This window comes from Bombus bifarius, unplaced genomic scaffold (genome assembly GCF_011952205.1).
Source record: "Bombus bifarius isolate JDL3187 unplaced genomic scaffold, Bbif_JDL3187 scf7180000007970, whole genome shotgun sequence".
NCBI lineage: Eukaryota > Metazoa > Arthropoda > Insecta > Hymenoptera > Apidae > Bombus > Bombus bifarius.
In genome coordinates this window covers 222,151-245,100 of record NW_022884356.1, presented here as the reverse complement: position 1 = coordinate 245,100, position 22,950 = coordinate 222,151, and the positions used below count along the sequence as shown (strand labels likewise).

At 35.6% G+C, this 22,950-nt stretch overlaps 3 protein-coding genes across 8 annotated transcripts; 2 read left to right on the top strand and 1 right to left on the bottom strand.

The window, feature by feature from the left end:
• Positions 1-299: 299 nt before the first annotated feature.
• Positions 300-3,052, top strand: LOC117212248 (separin). The gene is made up of 9 exons (XM_033456874.1): positions 300-646; positions 801-1,017; positions 1,088-1,380; positions 1,465-1,601; positions 1,674-1,890; positions 1,966-2,276; positions 2,339-2,506; positions 2,575-2,720; positions 2,816-3,052. The coding sequence occupies exons 1-9, from the start codon at positions 437-439 to the stop codon at positions 2,959-2,961; spliced, it is 1,845 nt and encodes a 614-aa protein (XP_033312765.1). The 5' UTR covers positions 300-436; the 3' UTR covers positions 2,962-3,052.
• On the bottom strand, positions 2,808-5,197 carry LOC117212257 (mannose-1-phosphate guanyltransferase beta). The gene is made up of 5 exons (XM_033456887.1): positions 4,797-5,197; positions 4,287-4,503; positions 3,830-4,223; positions 3,359-3,752; positions 2,808-3,280 (listed from the first exon to the last, which is right to left on the bottom strand). The coding sequence occupies exons 2-5, from the start codon at positions 4,437-4,439 to the stop codon at positions 3,112-3,114; spliced, it is 1,110 nt and encodes a 369-aa protein (XP_033312778.1). The 5' UTR covers positions 4,440-4,503; positions 4,797-5,197; the 3' UTR covers positions 2,808-3,111.
• Positions 5,198-6,118: 921 nt separating this feature from the next.
• On the top strand, positions 6,119-22,929 carry LOC117212206 (trithorax group protein osa). 6 transcript variants are annotated; one of them, XM_033456798.1, is made up of 22 exons: positions 6,119-6,902; positions 6,999-7,237; positions 7,417-7,539; positions 7,616-7,822; positions 8,108-8,167; positions 11,502-11,634; positions 11,728-11,823; positions 11,924-12,249; positions 12,327-12,720; positions 12,808-12,933; positions 13,007-13,188; positions 13,384-13,425; positions 14,084-14,281; positions 15,016-15,235; positions 15,322-15,498; positions 15,659-15,769; positions 15,954-16,113; positions 16,186-16,444; positions 16,583-16,748; positions 16,834-17,135; positions 17,303-17,542; positions 17,630-22,929. In XM_033456798.1, exons 1-22 carry the CDS (start codon positions 6,398-6,400, stop codon positions 19,586-19,588), a joined length of 6,225 nt encoding a protein of 2,074 aa, XP_033312689.1. In that variant the 5' UTR covers positions 6,119-6,397; the 3' UTR covers positions 19,589-22,929. The 6 variants fall into 6 exon arrangements, 5 of the variants coding, with proteins under 5 accessions (XP_033312689.1, XP_033312681.1, XP_033312666.1 ...); XR_004488420.1 differs by having other exon boundaries at positions 6,398-7,237; positions 17,630-20,423; positions 20,523-22,929; XM_033456790.1 differs by having other exon boundaries at positions 6,119-7,237; positions 14,084-14,272.
• Positions 22,930-22,950: the final 21 nt, after the last annotated feature.

Below are 22,950 nucleotides of genomic sequence, written 5' to 3'. Positions count from 1 at the left end.
ATATATAATCTATGTAAAAATATAATTTATAAATAAAATTTATATATATTACACAAATTATGGCTTTTCAAATGTCATTTAATATCTGAATCTTGCTGATATGTCTTGCTTATGTATATTTATGTTTATTTCGGATCCTTTGGATATTAAATATTTTATTTAAACAGAAATACATATATTTTCTTAAATATATAGGATGGGAGTCCAAAATGTAAAATTATTTTGAAAAAGAGTACATAAAAATTATAAATAATTGATACTCTATTATTATTCTTCCCTAACCTAATATGTATACGTATATATATGCATACATATAAGTTGGTATTCTCGTCGTTAGTCACATTTGAATTTGAATCGTTTGAAATAACAGTTAAAACGTACAACTAATGCCACAAAGCGCTAAAAGGTAAAGAAATTATCATGTTTAAAGTGGTTTATGTGTATTAACATGGACGAAATTTTTCAAATTTTACACGAATGTCATTTAAATGATGACAAGTGTGAAAAAACATCGGATATTAAAGAAACTAATTTCATAGAAGATGTAAAAAGGAATATCGAAAAATTATTCACAGAGGTACAATGTAACATAGGAAGTGTCGAATATGCAAATCTCAACAAAATGTTGGCACTTTGTTATTTAAAGGTATTATATTGATTTTATTTATAATTATGAATAGAATGAATATAATTATTCAATAAAATAAAAATTAAGTAATTATTGATTAACAATTTAACAAAGTCACATAAACAATATAGAATTAAGTATTTTTTGATAAATTTATAAATACTGTTTGTAGATTGGTAATGAGTTTGAAGCTATATTTCATTTAATTGAGTCACATGCAGTGATACTTCGTCAACAAATATTGCATAGAAGTGTGAAAACAGAAATGCGTGAATCAATCTTAAATACACAACAATCTTCTGGACTTAAAGCTTCTTATGTCGGATTTAATATAAATGACACAAATAGAGTTGATAATTTAAAGGCAAAACTTTTTGATCTGCCCAAAGGTAAGAAAATAAAATATTTAAATATTATTGAACGTATTAAAGCTGTTATAAATCTTTCTTTTTTATATAGAATGGTATATGATTCAAGTCACTGGACAGTATAGGTCTCCAGGAGATATATTTAAACATAATAGAACTAAACCACATGCAATGCATGAAATGCATATTACCATATTGCCAACAGGGACCAAAGAAACAGAACCCTTCTGTATAACATTACCAAAACCAAAGTTAGATTCTTCGTACGATATCTGTTATGAAATTCAGAAATTACTTTCTAATAATAGGTCAGAATTAGAAGCTACTTATGCGAATAATGAATTATATTGGAAAATGAGAGAAAGGCAAAATATAAGTATGAAGGTATTTATATAATAAACATAATTTTGGTAAATTTAATAACTTTTCTCTATATATATGTGTATATCTGTGCCTACTTATATGTAGACTGCTATCCAAGCATTAGAGTATACATGGTTACGAGAGTGGAGAATCTTATTTATAGCAGATCCAATAAATAAACCTGACATAGTAGCAGCTACTGTACAAATGATTGACAAACTAATATCTGATAATAAAAATTCGTAAGTAAAGAATAAATTAATAATTAAACAATTTTTTGACATACATGTATTTAATTGTATTATGCATTATAGAAAAAAGATAACAGAAAGATCTAAGTGGTTGTTAAGAAAAGTAGCATTATCAGCATGCTTTCTCACAAGAGAAGAAATAGCACGTGCGGTAAAATATGTACTTCCTGATTATAATAAGTTGGCAGATAACATAATACTGTCCATATTTGGGAAACTACCTTGTATAGAAGAATTAAAAAATGCAATTAGGAAAACATTAATTTTAGTCATTGATGAAGTAAGTTTGAAGCATGCCCATTGTAAAATGTAAAATAAAGTTCATGATTTGGTAATGTTATATAACATTTTACAGCATATGGATTATATACCTTTTGAATCTATGGAAATTTTAAAATGTCATCCTGTTACTCGTTTTCCATCACTGCACATTGCATATGCTTTATTTAAAGAGCATGAAAGTACAATGGAGAATGGCTGTAAAATAATTTATACAAAAAATGATATGGGTACATGTATAGTCAATCCTTCTGGTAACTTGACTAAAATGGAAAAACGCATGAGGTTGTTCATTGAATATTGGTTACCAGATTGGAAAAGTTGGTATAATGTTGAGCCACAAGAAGGAATTTTTGAAGATGCACTAGTTAACCGTGATATATTAATGTAATGTTTATTTTAAATATTATCTTATCTTTTTAACTTTCATAATTTATTATTTTTCATAGGTATAATGGTCATGGCAATGGAATACAATACTTGCCAGGAGAACGCATAGAAAGACTCAGAGTAAGATCAATTGTTTTATTATTTGGTTGTAGTAGTGTAAAATTACTTACAGTAGGAGGACGTTACCCACCATATGGAATCCCAAATCAGTATTTAATAGCTAGCAGGTAAAAATAAATTTTTTTATAACTTTAGTTATTTATGTATTACTTGGTATTTTATATTATATTGTTAGCCCTTGTGTGCTCGGTATGTTGTGGGAAGTTACGGACGCTGATACTGATAAAATGACAACGAATTTCATTAGTAATTGGATTCCATCTCCATTAAATAGACCATGGGCTGATGTTGATATTAATATGTGGTGTGCGGGTACACTAAGTTAGTATAAAAAATTATAAAGTATCTTGTTAATCTTTTTATTTTTTAAGTTTATGATTTTATAATTTATTTTTTTCTTAATTTTTGATAATTAGAATTTCTAAAAAATCGTAAAAGCTCCCAAAATGTGTCTACAGAATCTGAAATGTTAAGAGCAATAGCAAAATCTAAAGACATCTGTTCTCAATATATGACCGCGGCCGCAATAGTAGTACGAGGACTACCGGTAAAGCTCATTTAAATTGTAAATATAAAAAACGATACAAACAAATATATACTAAACATCAATTTATATGTAATTAAAAAAGCTAGTAAAAATTTTATTTATAAAATGTTTCGTAGTTTGGTCGTTCATTATACTCAGTGTGTATTTTTAAAGTACTGTTCTTGGTCACATGATTATTTGTGGTTCCGGTACAGAACTGGAAATGTTCTTGTGAGGTAAAACTTGACCCCCATTGATATATAATTCATCCTTAACAATTACATCTTCACCAAGTACTGTAGTACCTTCCATTCGCACCCAACGTCCGACAACGCTTCTCCAGCCAACAATGCACCTATGATGACATCACTTTGCATTATAAGCACACACAAATACACTATCTATATACATTATAAATTGCTTTAACATTTACCCATCCAACCATGCGTGCTCTTTTATTACAGCTGCTTTAAGAATAGTGCTTCTTTTAATGCAACAGCCATCAGATAAAATAACACCAGGGCCAATTGTAACATTTGGTCCTATTCTACAATCTTTCCCAATCTTTGCTGTTTCATCTATTAACACATTTCCTACTACTCCTGGACCAGAATATAATTTTTCTGGAGATTTTTGTCTTAGAGATGTCAGGTACATGCTCATTCCTTTGAGAAAATCTTTTGGTTGTCCAACATCCATCCAAAATCCTGTTAGTTCCATTGCATATAATTCTCCGTCCCGAGCCATATGTGGAAAAATTTCTTTTTCTATACTTGTAGGTTTCAATTCTATTCTTTTTAAGACACTTGGATTAAAAATGTACATGCCTATAAAATTACAGTAATTAATACCACCAAACATTCAGAAACTAATATATCTGAATTCAGTGTTAAAAGTATAATACCTGCATTAATTTTATTAGAAATAAATTCCTGCGGCTTTTCTACAAAGCTTTCTATTTTTCCATCATCTTCATAGACTACTACACCATATTTTGATGGTTCTTCTACTTTAGTTACGATTATGGTACCCTCTCTACCATGATTTTTATGAAACTCCAAAAGTTGCATAAATGGAAAATCACAAATGATATCAGAATTTAAAACAAAGAATGGCTCATCTCCTGCACATAACAGATCATGTACCAGTGCGAGAGGGCCTGCAGTGCCAAGTGGTTCTGGTTCATGTGAAAAGATCAAATGTACCCCTAACTTTTTAACTTCTTCGCTCAAATCTCTTTCCATCTCTTCTGCACGATAAGAGACTGCTAGTATTACCTCTGTCACATTTGTTGCTACCTAAATGTAATTTTGCAATCAATTTATAAAAAGTTAAAGTATCACAGAGATATCGCTACATACCAGAGCTTCTATTTGATGTAGAAGCATTGGTTTATTAGCAAATTCAACCAATGGTTTTGGCCGACTTAATGTAAGAGGTCTCAATCTGGTTCCATAGCCACCAACAAGTATTACAGCTCTCATTGTTCCTAGCTTCTTTCTTTTACGTTGCATCACTCATCAATAATCCTAATTAAAATGTGTTCATAGTAAAACACATTTGGAAGCAGATTTTATTCTGAAAAGATATTAGAAATGAAGATTAAAAATGTATATATTCTTTAATTGTATACAGATTCAGAATTATGTATGAAGATAAATATTTAAATGAAATATATCCAATTTGATTAAAAAAAACTGTATTTGTAATATATCTTTATTCACTAATTGACTAATAATATAATAAAATGTATAAAAGTGTAATTGAAAATAAAATGTACTAAAAATTTAATTATGCGTTTGCAAAGTATTTGTTATACACAAATACATTTTTTTTCGTAGAGGTGAAAAGAATATTAATGAAAGGTATACCTCATGCCTACATATCGATACGAGCACAGGCAGAAAACAATCATTACTGATGAATATTGCCACGTAGGATTGAAATACCACGTAGACGTATGTACATAGCGACACATGTATGCGATAAGAATACACACATAATTTTTAATACTAATATAATCAAATGCTATTAATCGATTTATATTTTACATTTACGATATTACTCTTATCGGAATTTCTATCATTCATATTGGCTTAACTTTTTTTTTAATTAACGTTACACTACGTAATGCTTATCATCCGTAATAAACTACAATAGCGCCATTACTATTACTTATTTGTCACTTGCACACGTAATATTTGTACAAATACACTTTACTTGTCCAGTTCATTTTTTGAATATTTTTTATTGAAACTGTTTCACATAAACTTTTTTAATAATTTTAACAATCTTCATTTTTTTAAAAGTACGGAAGAGTTAAAATCGTTATAATTGTTGTAAAAGTGAAGAACACTTAATTACTTTTAATTTGAGGAAATATAATTAAATAATTTTAATTGATATTTTTATCCTTGAAATCAATTTTTAATACAGATTAGTAACAAAAAGTAATATGGTATCAAATACGTTTCTTGTCACGGATAATTATTGTTGAATTATTTGAGTGTTAAAACTTGAACGAATTACATTTAAAGAAGACGAAAATCTTGGTTTCGAAAAATTGGAAATCGAAAAATTTGGTTTTTAATACACAAAATTAAGAATGAATAAACCAGCGAAAGACAACCGCATCTAAATTCCTTACGTATAGTATATTATTCTATGCGCTTGCGCCAAAGTAAATATCTTTTATATAGAAACAGAATAAAAACAGGTAATTGTATTATGACTATTTATGACTGATTTTTATCTTTCTTGTTATAAATTTCAGTAAGAGAATTGATAAAAAAATAAGTGTGCAATATTACGCAAAGACATTACTCGTTTATTCTCTGTTTACTACATCCTAATATTTTTTGCTATTGCGACTTTTTTTTAAATGTAGGTATAAGCACGCAGTAAGATAGTAATCTTATTTAGCAATTTGAACAATTAATATCCGTTGAAATATTTGGATATGAATAGAAGTTATTTATTAAATATAAATGAACATTTGATACATAAGTATAAGAATTAAATACGAGCGCAATTTCATTCGATATTTTGGTGTATGTAAGTGGAGGTGAATTTTCAATAGAGGTATAGAGGCGTAAATTGGTTAGAAAGAAATCGTCGAACGGAGCGACCACCAGGTCTCGAGAAGAGTCGCCGATTGTAAATGAGAGTTGAAACGGGCGCGAATGATTGACGGTATAGCCGCAAGATGGCGTAATACATGCGACGCTGCTTTTGACGTTCGTGTATGAGTTTTTTTTTGGTTCCTTCTACTTTGAAAACGGCAGGAAGCAAAAATTGTTAGTTCGGTGTTTAGTCTTCGCTAGTCTGACTGAGGATGTGGTGGAAAGAGTTGAGTACGATAGGAGATATTCAACGGAATAGGATTTCGATTTCGAGTACATAGTACGCGAGACACACGAGGTCCCGCGATTGGCCAGTTTATGAGACGACGATGGCTCCGTGAGGAGAGAACATGGCTGCGACGCAAGCCGAGAGCCAACAAAACGATGTGAAGCTGAACGAGTCCGTGAAATGTGCACAGAAACGTCCGCAAGTAGGTGGGAATAGTGCAAGTGTTAATACGAAGCAGCAGCTGGATCCAGAGCCGGGTGATAAAGTGTCCCGGGGCGCGGCCCAGCTGCTTAAATATGTGAATCGCGGCGGGGACACGGGTTTCGAGATGAGTCAATACCGCGAGGACATTGGTGGACACACTGCCGGTGAAGTCAAATCACCAAGGGAGGCTGGACAAGCTCCTCAAGAATCTATCGGCAAACAAGAGCCTCTCGATACGCCCGGGCATCCAAACCATCCCGGACATCCGTTCACGTCGAACGTAATACGCGATTATCCGGAGGAGTATACCAACAAATCAAACGAATTTCCCTCCAAATCATTGACCGATTATCCAGCGAAGCAGGTACCAGAGTACATGGGAAAGCATGGAGACTTTCCAGGGAAACAGTTGGATTATCATGGTAAACACTTAATACATGAAAGTGAAAGAGTTCATCGGGTCGAAATGGAAGAGCATTATGCAGCTTCCAAGATTGAATCACGATTGGCATATGTAGGGGCTACGCCAACCAGTTTTCCGGGTCAACCAAGGTTTTTATCAGGGCAAAGTATATCGCAAGCCACCGGTCCAACACCAACGTTAAATCAGTTACTCCAAGCATCTACGCCTGTTCACCGTTTTCATGGAAATTATCCTGGAATGGGGCCAGAGCCTTATCAACAACCATGGCCCATCCAACGACCCCCAGTTGTCCCTCCAGTTTATCCACAACCTGGCCAACGTCCTCCACAGACGGTAAGTATAACAACCTACATCTATCTATAACTGTATACAAAGTACATTTTATGTTTTCGTTACTTTTGTAGCTATAAATTGTCATTTGTAATAATTTATGTACACCTTATTCTTTATAAAATGTATTATTAATTCTTGTTTTAATAATTGACTAATTAAATATATTATAAAATACATAGGGGTCACCAAGATTGCATGCAGGACCTGGAGGACCAAGTTCCCCAACTCCTATGCCATATCAACAATATACACAACGTTATTCTTCTCCTACAAGACCTCATGCACCATACAGCCACCATCAGGTATTTATAATAATGATTACAAAGTTTATTCAATAAAATAGTTACTCTTATTAATTAACTTTTTATATTTTTTTAGCTAAACTCATATACTACGCAAACTAGCCATCCTTCCAGTTTATACACAGAACAGAGAGGTTGGAATCAAGGTGGACCACCAAATCCACCACCACCTTCAGCCAATCAGACCAATCCTTCCAGCCAATCACCACAGCGTGCTCTTTCTCAATCCCCAGCACCACCACCTTCTGCATCTCCACAACCACAGTCAACTAGCCAATCTCAAGTAAGTTATACAAATAACAAAACCCTTTTTGTATTTTTGATGTAATAATATGATGTAATAATATAAGAATTTCTATTGGCTGTACATGTAAACAAGAATATCAAAGTTTGTCCTTTGTCTTAATGTATTAGCAAAATAGTATCTTATTTGCATCTAAATTCTTTTAAAAAATTGCAAAGTATCAAGGTAAACAGTTGAAAGTAAGAAAATGAACTTTTTCATCAGTATATTTTTAGTTATATGTATGGATATGTGATTTATAATAAATTCTATTTCTGTTTACAGAGTTTCCATAACTTACAGCAACGATCAACAACACCAAATACTCAAGGAATAGATTCAGGGGTGAGTACAATTAAATTTCGCAACTATAATATATATATATATACTCAAAAAAGTACCTTGATAATGTGTCTCAAAATTATCCAAGGTTATCAATAACCATAACGTATCATATAAGATTCTCTTTTAAAAATATTCAAATAACCCAGAAGGAAAGCAGAAAGGTGCGAAATTCTCAATAAAACGTTTTCATGTTTCGCGATTGAAGCGTCGGACGGTGATTTATTTTGATCTTAATTAGAAAGCACATGCGCGCATGGATGCACGTGTGTGCACGTGTTATTGTTATTTCATGTTTGTGTTACGATTGGTTCTCGACTTCGGCCACGTTTAAAAACGAACGGTTTAACAATAAAAGCATCAGTGGCTCTTACGTGGTCGGTCACGATAACTGGCATTGCAAAGCGAATTCTAATTTCACGTTGCATAAAGTGCCATTTGATCTTGGATACAGTGGACGGGAGTACTTCAATACTTCTCTCGTGAAAAGAGCAAGCATGAGTGAGCGAAAGGGAGACCTCTCGAGTATGGGTTGCCTATCTGTAGGAGGGGCAGGGTGTGGAAAGTGGGGATGGAGAATAAGCGACTTGTAGAGTTCGATTAGGGCGCGAGTTGCGCGGCCGCTGGAGCCCCAGATATTAGTGACTTCCCCTTCCCGCCTTCTCCCTCTTTCCTTCCTTCTCTCTCTCTCTCTCTCTCTCTCTCTCTCGCTCGCTCGCTTGCTCTTTCCCACTGTGTTCGTCTCGCTATCCCTTTTCAAACATATACTCTCGCATGTATGTGCAAACACGTATATCCCTCTTTGTCCTATATCGGGTCTCTCACTTCTTTCAATATAGATGAGCGGTCTAGTGGGAGAAGCATGAGTGTTACACAGGTTACCTGAGTATAGAGAAGCAAGCGAGAGCGAGTGTGTGATTCGCTCGAATCGCTGGCGGGGGAGGGGGGCTGTGTATCTGAGGTAGTTCTCCCCACCACTTCTGACGTTTTATATCGTTCAGCTATATTCGGTTCGTTAGATCATGCAACTGTCACTCTGCGACATGCTATCGAACTTCTCGTATTCCCATGACGCGACTGAAAACCGGCGAATATATTTTAAACGTCCAATATAGTTTCTTTTAAACGGTATTAAATAGAACTCTCTGTTTACATATAACTTTATTTCTCTATTCGATAAGTGTAAAATCTCGTTTATTTACTGAAAAATCGATGTTGGAACAAATTTTGTTATTTACTAATTTTATTAGATTAAATTCAGTAGATCGATTATGTTTTCTATGCTGTTTTAAAAATCGGTTGAATTTTGGTTGAGGATTATCATCGTTTAACTTATTCCCTCGCGATGTTATGGCATCGACGGATAAAAATATTATTACATAATATCGTTAATATTATCATTCATTATTTCTTTTTATTTTATAAGATTAAACGCATAATTTGTATTAATTAAAATCGTAATCATATTGAATATGCGTATTAAATGTATAAAAATAATGTAGACAGAACTAAATTCTCGAAAGCCAAGTTTCAACAATGGTTGTTTAAATTGCAATAATTAAGTCATTTAAAGGATACAATTATTAACGCGTATTGAGTTGATATAACCTAAAACATATAAAAATATTTTAATGAGAACAAAGATTTTTTAATATTATTATAATTGATTGGATTTGCATAGAATTTATTTAGTTGGAAAAGCGTTTGTTTCTCGTGTAGTTTGACTTTATACGTTTTCTTTCTCGCGTACTCTCTCGGGGTTTTTGGAGCACACGGGTACTCTTCGCCGAGGAGTTACGGAAATAACCGATGGTTGCCGAACGCTTGCCGCGCCACGAAAGAACGCCCTCCAACGAGCAGCTAGACGCGAAATCTGTAAACCGAAGTCACGGAACACTCGATAAAAAGAATCACGTTTTTAGTTACTCCCGGCCACGTACACGTACGTAGACGATCAACTGTCCGATTCTAACCTGTTAAATACGCGGCCTTCACGATCGTACTGTTTGCCAATTTAGAATTCGATATCGAAGGGTTGTACCCTAACGATACGAAACACTCTGAAAGAGAGACTTATTGACACAACATGCGATGGTCGAACGAAGTACACGGTGAACCAACAGCAGTTCCTTAGTCGACAGACGAGAAATTATGCCCGTTCTCGCGTGGTTTTATATCAAACCACCGACTATCTTCATTTACACATGATTGAATGTAGTGTGTCGTTGTTACACGAGATTCCCGTAAAACATGTGAAAATCGTACGGGGAACATACGAGGTCTATGGTGGGTTTTGTCGTAGTGCGCGGGGTAACGCCTCTCCTTCGATTCTCGCGTCATGCCGAAAGTCCTTGTGTCCGACACAGTATATACTATACGTTCCGTGATACATCCGAGGAAGTCTCTAATCGTCTTCTGTACGGATGAACTGTCCACTGCTTGGTAGGTGTAACGATGTACTTTTCTCTTTCTCTTTCTCTGTATGTGTCTCCATCTGTCTCACTCGCGTAATTCTTTCTCTTATACTTATATTCGGTCTGTCTTTCTCTTTTTCTCCTCATCTCTCACTCCGACCTCTCTTCAATTCCCTTCCCTTCTCTTCTCTCTCTTCTAATGCACCCGCGCGCTCTTTCAATGTATCATAGTGACGATCTGTGCGAGGTGTTACGCACACACATACATAGGCGCGCGCGCTCTTCCACATACATGCCAACTGTATACGACGTATGTTATGTACGTATATATAAAATATCGTTGAAACATGCGCGTGTGTATGACGTGTTATGTTGCATCGTACGATTAGTGGCGAGTGGCCGCGTGTGTAGAGTGCATTTCCTAATTTTCTTATGGTTAAAATGTGACAACAAAGAAAGTATACAACGTATATAAAAGGAACGTAAATGTTGCGTTCTAAGAAGTGGATTTTTTATTTTACCTTTATTTGTGTGTGTATACCTATGTGTGTTGTGTGTGTATATATTTATTTACTTCTTTATTTATAATCTTGCTAACACAGCTTTCGTGCTGAAGCTAATGAAATATAAAATGAAGTAAATTGTTTAAAAAGTTGCAATTATATTCAGGAATAACTTCTATTTACATAATTCTGTTTATGGTTTTTTCTGTATTATAATTATTTTAATCATTTTATATAGATGATATTAACTACTATATTCATCTGATATTTCTAAAGTTTTGTAATTAAGTTCAAAGATTAAATAGAGTTTTAAGCATTAGATGTATTATTATCTTGTTTTAATTATATTTGATACTTTTGTGGAAGCATTGTTTGAATGTAAGAATTTTCTAAGATGTTTCTTTATGTTTTATATTTTAGGAATTATCTGGACAAAATAGTAACGATAGTTCGAATGGACCTGCTTGTCCTGGAACACCAAATTCACAGGGGATGAGACCAACCCCTTCTCCTACAGGATCTACAGGTTCTCGCTCGATGTCCCCTGCTGTTGGTTTGTATATTTCCGGTTCATATTTTACTGAAGTATTACTTTAATTAATTCCTTAGTTTTTTGAATAAAATTTTGTCCTTTTGCTTTTTGTAGGTCAACAAAACGTTCAGATGCCTCCACGCCCGTCAAGTAGCCAGTCAGATGGTAGTGGACCAGCACGAATGAGTCACTCTCCTATGACAACTCAAGGTAAATGAAAGATGTAAAACTTTTGTATATACTTTGTCTTTTATACGCGTGTGTGCGTGTGTGTATGTATAAAATATAACATATAAACTTATGCTTTTAGGAGCATACCAGCAGCCATTGGGTCCTTCGCCACACATGCATAGCTATAAAATGAATAACACTGGTCCTGGTGTTGTTCAACCAGGACCTGGTTCTACAAGCCTTGGTGGAATAAACCCAATGGGTGGTGGTATGGGATATGCAGCTGGTGGAACGGCTGCAGGTCAGCCTGGGGGTTATCATGGGCAAGGTCCCTATCCACCTCCCCGTCCACATGTACAATTTCCACAGGGATATCCATCACCAGCTAATTCACAACCACCACCCAACAATCAGTATCAAGCTTCTAATAGGCCCAATAATTTGGTGCAATATCCTCCATATACAGTAAGTCAAGTGTATTTTTTAAGAAAGTAAGAATTTTATATTATTTACACAAAATCAACACACTACCCCTTTTGCAGCATAAAATGGGATTTAATAGTGTACCACCAGGGATGCCACCTAGTCCAGGACCACCTCAGGTTTATGGAGGTAGTGGTACAACAGGTATGGTACCACCAGGTGCCCCTGGAGTAGCCGTGATTGGTAATATGGGTCCACCAGCAAGTTCAATGGGTCCTCCACCTCCATCCCCTAATCACGTTAGTAGTCAGCCACCACCAACCAGCTCAGCTGTACCACATTTGCATACTCCTGCGGCTACACCACCTCTCAATCACGAAGGAAGTCCAATGCCTCCACCAAGTACTACACCCAATTCACATCCCGCTTCAACACCAACACCAACTAGCCATAGTTCTGCAGATCTTACTACTGAAACTTCTAATGATAGTGGCATAACTACCACTGCTTCAGGTATATCCATTTTTCATTTACCGTGTATTTCGTGTTGGGTAATTCACTTAACAGATGGAAGATTAAAACTACTGGTTGATCATATAGGTACATCAGTTATAAATGTTACTTCCACTTCAAGTGGCACTGTCACATCTGTAATAACAACTGGTCCTGATGGTACATCCTTAGATGAAGGTTCTCAACAGTCGACGTTGTCAAATGCATCAGCTGGTTAGTACAAAATGTTAAAAATTCTTAACATTCATCTTATTTGTGAAAAATGCATAATTTTATTTTAATATAGCTTCTGGAGAAGATCCAACATTTCCACCAAAGGTACGGAAGGATATGATGGGAGGATATCATAGCCATCCAACTACACCACAGAGTACAGTTCCATCACCTGGTGCTGCGAGTATTAACTCGATACATGAAGAATATCCTGATATGAACAGTCCTGGTTGGCCACGTACTCCTGCTAGTCCTGTATGTATTTCGTTTCGTTATATGATTCTTAAGAATCTGACATAATGGTTACTACTTTCGTATGTATATCTGTATCTTTATATTGCATGTTTTAATGTTTTTACATGAAAATTTTAAGAATGATATATGATCAGGGATAATGTGTTTTTATGCTATGGTTTTCTTTGACTTTTCAATATTTTATATATTTTACAGGTATTTAACAGTCATGTGCCTCAAGACCCGTACAGACCTAAGGTTACTGTTTATTCACTATAAGTATTTATCATACTGTTGCACAACATACTATACACACTGAATGTTTTGTACTTTGTTTGATCTAGACATCTTGATATTTGCTTAGCAAATGTAATTATTTGAACTTTCTCTATTTTAATGTTGTATTTTTATAAAAATATTCATATACTATTGTTTTATTTTCATTATCAAGCAGTGTGTATTTACCAAAAGTTGTTATACAACAGTTATATTTCGTACAGACGCGTATTTACATCATAATCTCCAATACTAACTAAGCAAAAATATAAATTTTTGGATAACAAGAAATGACATGTCCTAAGAAAGTTGTAGCCTCTGCTTATTCCCTACATCTTTTAATATTTTGGAAACATTACATTATTTTGCTTTATGTAATTGCATGCTATCTCTTTTTTTATTTTACTATCATTTCAAATAGTGTTTTTATAAAACAGTACTTTTTGCATGAAAGACCTATCACTTGTGTCATCACTTATTTTACTCAAAAATATATAATTGTTAATTATTATAAGCAATTAAATGACATTGTAAATTAACAAGTACCTTTAGAAAGAATAGTACATCGAAGTGTTCAAGAAAAATCATGATAATCATTCAGTTCAGAGAAAGTTAACAGGTTTCATAATGATAATTTCAGAAACCAGACAGTTTAGCAAAGCTGTATGAAATGGATGATACAATGGAACGAAGAACATGGTTGGATAAATTAGTTAACTTCATGGAAGAACGAAGAACACCTATTACTAGCTGTCCTACCATCTCCAAGAACCCCCTCGACCTATTTCGGCTATACCTCTACGTGAAAGAGAGGGGGGGCTTCATGGAGGTATGCAAGGTGCAGTGTAGTTCCATCTAGCCCTCGGTGTCTTTATAGTAGTTTTTTTCATAATTCTATGTGTTTTATATTTTTGTTCGTTTCAATATTGTGTATACACGTTTTGATATATGCCAAAAGAAAAAAACATCAATGACTCAGCCAAAGCTTTCCGAGTTTTTGTTTCTGTTGTTGGCATTTTCAATTACACCGACAGTATCTGTTTATATATTTGACGTATACAATTGTAAAATATGCTTTGTTTCTGTGTGCGCTGAAGTGTGCATGATTTATATTATATTTTTTGCTACATAGTATTTTTTCTTTTCTTGTATACTGTTTATAAAATTATGAAGAAAAAAGAAGCTTAACTCGTCTTTTCTTAAAGTAGTCGTTCGACGCGTATGGAAAACGCCCTGATCTACAAACCTTGGTGCTATATGGAATTATTCTAATATTCAGCGAAGAATAAACTTTTAATATCAATGTAATAACGGTAATTCGTTTCGATTGTACTCTTGTCTATTCGTTTCATTTTTCATACTTGCATGATCAGGAATCGAGGTATTTGTATATACAGAAAGAAAGATCGCGTTACTTGATTTCTTTTTAGATTAGCCGCCGTAATATTTTTTCCATGTATTTTTTTGTTTTTACTTTGCGTTATCAAGATGCAGATTTTTGTCTGTTTGGATTCTCTGCTAAAACAAAAAATCGGGCAAACTGATGAAAAAATTGACTTTAATTTTCTATAGGTGACCAAAAATAAAACGTGGAAAGATATAGCTGGATTATTGGGCATTGGTGCAAGTAGTAGTGCAGCATACACACTAAGGAAACACTATACCAAGCATTTGTTAGCGTATGAATGTCATTTCGATCGTGGAGGTGTTGATCCTCAACCTATCATAAATCAAGTTGAAGCTGGTTCAAAAAAGAAACCATCAAAGGGAACTGCCTCCGTACCCTCACCAGGTAACTGTTGATAATATTAAAAACTGATAATATTAAAGACTGTTTTTTTATTTTTCATTAATTTAACATTAACTTCGTATCTTTAGGATCTTCCAATTCACAAGATTCCTTCCCTGCTGCTGGATCAAGTAATGCTTCCATGGATGGTTATGGAAGTTATCAGAGTGGTTATACTGGTGGTACACCCGGAGGACCCTCGTCAGAGTATACACCTCCTCCTCCGAGACCACCTAGTCAGAGTAGTGCACCTTCTCCACATCAAGGTAAGAAATTTTTTTCTATTTTTCAATTTCGCTATGTTGAAACATTTTATATTGAATATATAAAATCTTGATAATGAACGATTTGGAAAAGTGTTCGATATAATAAACACTTTACCAAGCATGTGAAAGGAATTGCGGTTGAGAGAATATGTTCTGGTAGGTGGTTTGAACCAGGGCGGGCAGAATAGCACGAATCCGTTCGACGACGGCGTGGGACGCCTTTTTCGCAAGTCGAACGCAACGCCCCACCCTGGTCCGCTACGAGCCTCAGGTACTTCTCTCACCCTTGTCTCCTTTCACAACATACAACTAAACTTATTTATTTTATGTTTACTTTCAATATCCTCACACGACATTTTGCCTTACTATCTTCTCTTTGTTGTTATTTGTAATAACGTTATTCGAATCTTTTTCTTGATATACTTTTGAAACAATCTGATTTTACATTCAAACAGGCATACAACAAGGCAGTTACCAGAATACAGGTTCCTACCAAAACTACCCCCAAGATCAGTACAACCGGTCGCAAGCAAACACGCTGTCACAACAGGGAGAATTTAATCAACCTTACTCACCGCGATCACATTATTCACCTTATGTACCAGATGTTGATAGGTTAGAGATTAAACTCATTTTGAACCATTTATTTAACAAAAGAATGGAGTATAACTTTCAGGACTCTTACAGAGGATACCCTGGAGGAAATATGCCGCCGAACAATGCTAGCGGACAAGATATATACAATAGATATAGTAGTAGTCAACAGCCAGCAAATTATTCGGCGGGTACACCACCTAATGCAAGAAGTAATAGCTATCCATCTGCGCCTCAAGCACATCCACCTACTGTACCGCAACAAACGGCAACGAGCCAACCTTCTTCACCTTCACAGCCTTCTGCTGCTTCATCTTATTCTTGCCCTCAAGATTATTATCGACCAGAACAGGTGATATTATATGTTCTATTTCCTATTCTTGTTCTTACATTTTTATTTTTAATTTTCATTTTACTATAGTATATTATAATAAATATTTTTTATTATTATTATTATAAATCGAATTAAATGTTATGGTCAATATTAAAGGGTGGATATGGAGCTCCTGGAGGAACACAGATATACTCAGGTGGTGCGAGTGCAAATAAGAATATGCCACCGCCACCGCCAGGTCCAAATCCACCTAGACGTCACCCAGATTTTGCCAAAGACCAACAGTATCCGCAATATAATCAGCAACGACCAGCCTACCCAGGTAAATGTATTTTAATATCGATACGATGGCTAAGTGCATTAAAATACACGAATAAACACGTTACACGAGATATCCTTATTTACAGGATGGCCAAATACAACTAATCAGTACAATAGTAATAGTGGAAATAATAGAGTTCAGTATCCATCTCAACCACCACAACCCCAGGTACAGCAACAACAACCACAACCGCAACAGCAAACACCACAGTCTGCTTCTTCTACACCTTCGTCAGTACTTCCTAATAGTCAACAGTGGGGTAGTCAGCAACCAAATAGAACCACACCTCAGCCGACATTGAATGCTATAGCTCACGCTCCTCCACCGTGGGATCATCGTTACACGAATCAACCGTCCCCTCTTTATCCTACACCTGGAAATCATCAGGTAATTTATTTTGTAGCTAGTATATTTATTTCAATTAAATTTCGAACCTTTTTAGTCATCTAGTCTTATTTTTTTAATCATTTTTTATTTTCTGCTGTTGTTGCATTAATCAGTATTTTTTATTTTTGTTGTATGTCCTTTGTTCATAAATCGATATTGGTTCACAGAATCAGCTTGGTATAAATCCCATGATTAGCCAGCAACCAACATCGAAAAGAGAAATGACATTCCCTCCTGATAGTGTAGAAGCGATGACACCACTTCTGTATAAACGGCGGAAACTTACACGTGCCGATGTAGCACCGATAGAAGCTTGGCGTATTATGATGGCCCTGAGGTCAGGCTTATTAGCCGAAAGCTGTTGGGCTCTTGACGTATTAAATATCTTACTATTCGATGACTCTTCTGTAAGTTTCATTTGATATATTTTAATATTTTCATACACAATAATGGATAAACGTAAATACTAAATGATAACGAAATGAATTCTACAGGTAAGTTATTTCGGGCTGGCACACTTACCTGGGCTGTTGGATGTTTTGTTGGAACATTTCTCACGTTCTTTGTCCGATATGTTCGAATCACCAGTAAACGAAGATGATCGAAATTGGAATCAATCAGCAGATGGTCCGGAGGTCGATCTCGGTGCCGTAACACGTCCCATTGATCCTGAAGATCGAACGAAATTACTTTCATCAGCAAATTACACGTTTTTGTCGAGACGTGGTCGTCCAGTAAAAATCGTTCCAAGGGACGACGATTTGTTTGTTCTAGACACAAGGAGGTCTTGGGATCATCAAGACTGTGAATCAGAAACTGAACCCTGGCAAGTCGATAATAATACTACTAAGTACATAGTGACGTGTTTTCAATCTGAAATAGGATCAGTACCATTTGCCCGCCTCCTTCGAGACGAGAAACCGCCTTTGCTGCAGAAGGAAGTAGAGTGTACAGACATGAAAGACGAAACCAAAGCAGATTCTGGTACACTCGAAGCATCAGAGTTCTCTCAAAAGACAGCTGAACCTGGGGAGAAACCAAAAGAAACGAATGAGAAGAAACAGCTAGACAAGAAGAAGAAGACAAAAACTTTGAGTGATGTTTTGTCGAGGATTAAGAAAGAACCGGTTGAGATGAATGATCTTACGAGAGAACTATTTGAGAAAAAGAACGACGGGTTCAAGAAAGAATGTGACACCGAGACAAAGGTGAATAACAATATGGGCGAACACTTTGCAGATATACCGAAACCCGAAGAGGAGGCTGTACCTACACAAAACGGTTTGAACGACATGACAAGTAACGCCGAGGTGGAGAAAATTGAGATCAAAGTGGAGAACGAGGAACAAGAATCAGTAATGAAAGATGATAATAAGGAGGGACCAAGATTAAATATAAAAGATCCAGCTGGCACGTTAAAAAGAAGACGAATAAGTGACTACGAGGACGAGAGTTACTCGAGGGACGAAGCAAGTTTGTACCTTGTTACAGAGACGCAAGACAACCTGGCTCGACGTTGCGTCTGTTTGTCCACAATTCTAAGGAATCTCACATTTATCCCGGGCAACGAGGCTGAGTTCGCCAAGAATGTAACGTTTCTGAGTCTTCTTGGTAAGTTATTGTTACTGCATCACGAACATCCGGTAAGGACGCAGAAGACACGAAACTACGATCGCGAGGAGGACGCAGATTTCGCAGACTCTTGCAGCAGCTTACAAGGAGAGAGCGAATGGTGGTGGGATTTTTTGCATCACATCAGAGAAAACGTGCTGGTTATGGCAGCAAACATAGCCGGTCACATGGATCTAAGTCAACACCCAGAAGAAATATCTCGACCGGTGTTGGATGGTCTTCTGCATTGGGCGGTGTGCCCTGCTGCTCATGGACAAGATCCTTTCCCCACTGTTGGCCCGAATTCTTCTTTATCACCGCAACGACTAGCACTGGAAGCTTTGTGCAAGCTTTGCGTGACGGAATGCAACGTGGATCTAGTAGTTGCTACACCCCCGTACTCAAGACTTCAGAGACTTTGCTCGGTATTGACCAGGTTACTCTGCCGAAGTGAAGAGCAAGTGTTGCGCGAGTTCGGCGTGAACTTGCTTCACTTTCTATCTGCAGCAGACAGTGGTGTGGCTCGTACGATCGCTTTGCAGACACCCTGCGTGGCCCTATTGGTGGCGTTTATCGAACAGGCAGAATCAAGTGCATTGGGGGTTGCAAATCAACATGGATTGGCTGCACTACGTGATAATCCTGAGTCAATGGGCACCAGTTTGGACATGCTGCGACGTGCTGCTGGTACGCTGCTGAACCTCGCCAGGCATCCTGATAACAGAACTCTGTTATTACAGCACGAATCACGATTACTCGCCTTGGTGATGAGTCAAATTTTAGATCAGCAAGTGGCCGCAATCGTTGCTCGTGTATTGTTCCAGTGTTCCAGGGGCACGTAACTTTCTTTTACTAATGGATGGTATATTTTTCTTCATTTTTGTTCTTGGTTGATCCGCGGGTGTTTGTTTGTTTAGCCCCTTTTGTGCAAAAAGTGATGATGATGATCAGTTTTTGTTTCCAAACAAAAGACACGAAGAAAGAGACAGCTTGTAGAAAAAAAAAGCTGCTGTTGCTGCTATTCATTTTAGGGAATATGAGAGCGAGATAGAGAGCGAAAATTTGTTAGAAAGGTAGTTAAATGGAGTGCGAGTGAAATGAAGAATTATATAGAGAGAACAGCGACGAAAAGAAAGGAAACGCGGGATATAGAGTGTGTAGAGAAGGAACAAAGTGTCGATATAATATATAACGCCATGTGGTTGTAGTTTTATATCGAATAACAAAAAAACCAGAGGAGTAAGAAAGTTAATTATCGGTGTTAGTGAGTTAAGGTATACTGCGACGATATTTGCGTCAATGCACGTCGAGTATACCTTTCCTACTTGATGAATTGGGATAATATCGATAGTGTAAGATATTTCATAGTTAATGAAGAAGAAAGAAAATTTCGCGAGAAGAAGGACTAAACTGTGAACAGAAAAAATCCGAGAAATGGAAATAATGAGAGAACTCGTGGAGATATTAAATGGGGTGTAGTGATAGAGGGACGACAGGGAGGGAGTAAAAAAGAAAAAAAATGAAACAAAGATGTTAGAAAGATGAGAGAAATGAAACAAACGTTTAGCAGCATAATAATATATATATAAAAAGAAAAAATGAGACGATTGAAACTAACAAAAAAAGAAATCTGTTTTGACGAACCTAAAATGGTGCGATGTGGAGCGATAATATCGGGTGACGATTATATATATAAATATTAACGATAACATAATGCAAATTTTTATATTTGCATGTTTTGTGCTGTAATTAGCGAGTAATTAAGATATTTTGTAGATAACACACACTTCCATTGAATCTTATTTCGAATTGCGCCGCGCCGTGTGATGATGATTACACAAAGGAAAAAATGAAATAATAAAAAATGATGCAACTCGGCGCGAACGCCCACGGTGGTCTCCCTTGCAGACAAAAAAGAAAATATGAGAGAAAAGCAGGCCACCGAGAGTCTCGACTTTAGAAGCACAGGCAAAACTAGAACTGAAGAAAGACATTGCTAGAAAAGAGAGAAAGTGAAGGACTGAGAGGGCGAGAGCATGAGTAAAGAAAGACCGATTAACGAATGAATGTAAATGAGAGTTAGCTCGTGAAAGAATGAGGGAAAGCACGAATGATAGAAGAGAGACAAAACACAAAAAAAATAAAAATAAAAAAAGAAGTTGAGAGAAGTGTTGAAAAATAGCGTGCGATCATTTTGCTGTTAGGAAAAAGAGAGAGAGAGAACTATTGTTTGAATGAGACATGGATGACGACCTATGTATGCGTGTGTATATGAGTCGATAAAAAGGATGAAAAAAGAAACAAAGGGAAAGAACAAATAAGAAATTTAAAAAGTATAGATGGAGACGAGACAACTTAAATCGATTCGTCTTTTGAATACGTGTGCATGTAAAGTACGACAGCAAGAAAGAGTCGAAAAAGGAATAGATTGCACGCGCGCGATTTCATACATCTCTTCGCGTGCTTGTGATCCCCGTATGCATCAAGGAAAAGTTTGTATGTTGTATAATGATGGTAAGAGCGCGAATGAATGTTTTGGTTGTATGCACGAAGGATGGGGGTGCTGGTAGAAAAAGGGGTGGGGAATAGTGTCTGTCAAAACAAAAAAATTGCTGTATACACATTGTATATGTACATATATACAAATATATATAATTATATATATTTATATGTATAACTATATATATAATAATTATATGTATATATATAAGCTTACACATAAAAAGAACGGATAAAGATCGAGAGCAAAATATTAAACGATAGACAAGTGGCAGCTTAACATATTTACGTACCTTACAGAGAATGCTATCCCACTCTGATGGAAATTATCGAGATAGTATTTCACACATTATTTTTTCCTTTTTTTTTGAGTGCTTTGTTTTATTTTTTATTTCTAATTCATTCTATTTTGTTTTTTTTTTTGCACTTTTGTACTTTGCAAAGTAGAGGAAAATTCTTTGAAGAAACAATATTTATGCGGTTTTTCTGTTTCTTTTTTCTTTTTTGGGATAAACGTACGTATAATTAAATGCCGTTGTGATCAAATTTCAACACGTACTAAGTGATAAAGGAAGGAATCGAAGAGAAACAATATTGTAGTAATAATAACATTTTGGGAAAAAAGAAAAAGATACGAAGTGTAAGACTGAAAGTGAGTGAAAGGGAGCGAATGATAGAGGGAGGGAGGGAGACGGAGAGAGAAAGTTTTCAATAATGTACCGAAACGAAATATATCCGGAAAAGGGTAACAAACATAGAATTTTCGGATCTATGCTCTCGATCGTGCCATTCAAGTGATTCCGATGGGACGTATTTATAATCATGAAACTTTTATGCTTTTCAAAGCGCATGTTATTGTAAACAGAGAGAAAAACTAACAAGTACTATTCCCCCCATTGTCAGCTTTTTGCACATATTTCGACGGTTCTTGCATATACATTTATCTAATGTAACGGAAAGAAAAAAACGAGAAAAAACCATTCTCATTTTTAATGTCCGCCGAAATGAACGACAACTTACATTCGATTTCATCGTCGCACACCTTCTATGTCGGTACTTCCTTTTCTCATTTCGTAGAAACGGATTTCATACATAAAAATGAACGGTGTTTCGGTTCTCATAAGGGTAGCATGTGTAAAATAAAAGAAAACAAAAACGAGAAAAATGAAAACGATTTAGATTTGACTTTGTTTGAGGAATAAACAGGTGAGGAGAAAGGAGGAAAAAAGGAGAATAGAAGAAGAATAACGATGATGAGGTAAACACATTAAAACAGAACACTTTCCCTAATCCCAGCTTCTCCCTGACCCCAAAGTATCCTACTCTATAGATATCTAAATACGTGTAGTTCTTAAATTATTTACTTTAGTTCGAGTGGAGATGCCTGTAAGTGTAATTTACTAAGACTTTTTGTAAATAAATTATGAAATAAACTAGACGTACTTTATCCAAATGACTATAATATGTAGATATGTCTGACTCTCTGATATACGAAACCGTGATCTATGGGAACTAACGATGAGAGTATGAAAATATGTATGTATATGATTATCTTAAATTTCGCGATATTACATAGAGAATTTCTAAACTATATGAAAGTTGAGTATGAGAAAAAACCATTGTACTTGTAGGAAAATAATGTTGCTTTTAGATATAGGTTTTCAATATAAACACGAGGAAGTATTGCGTTTGTTAGAGAATTTAT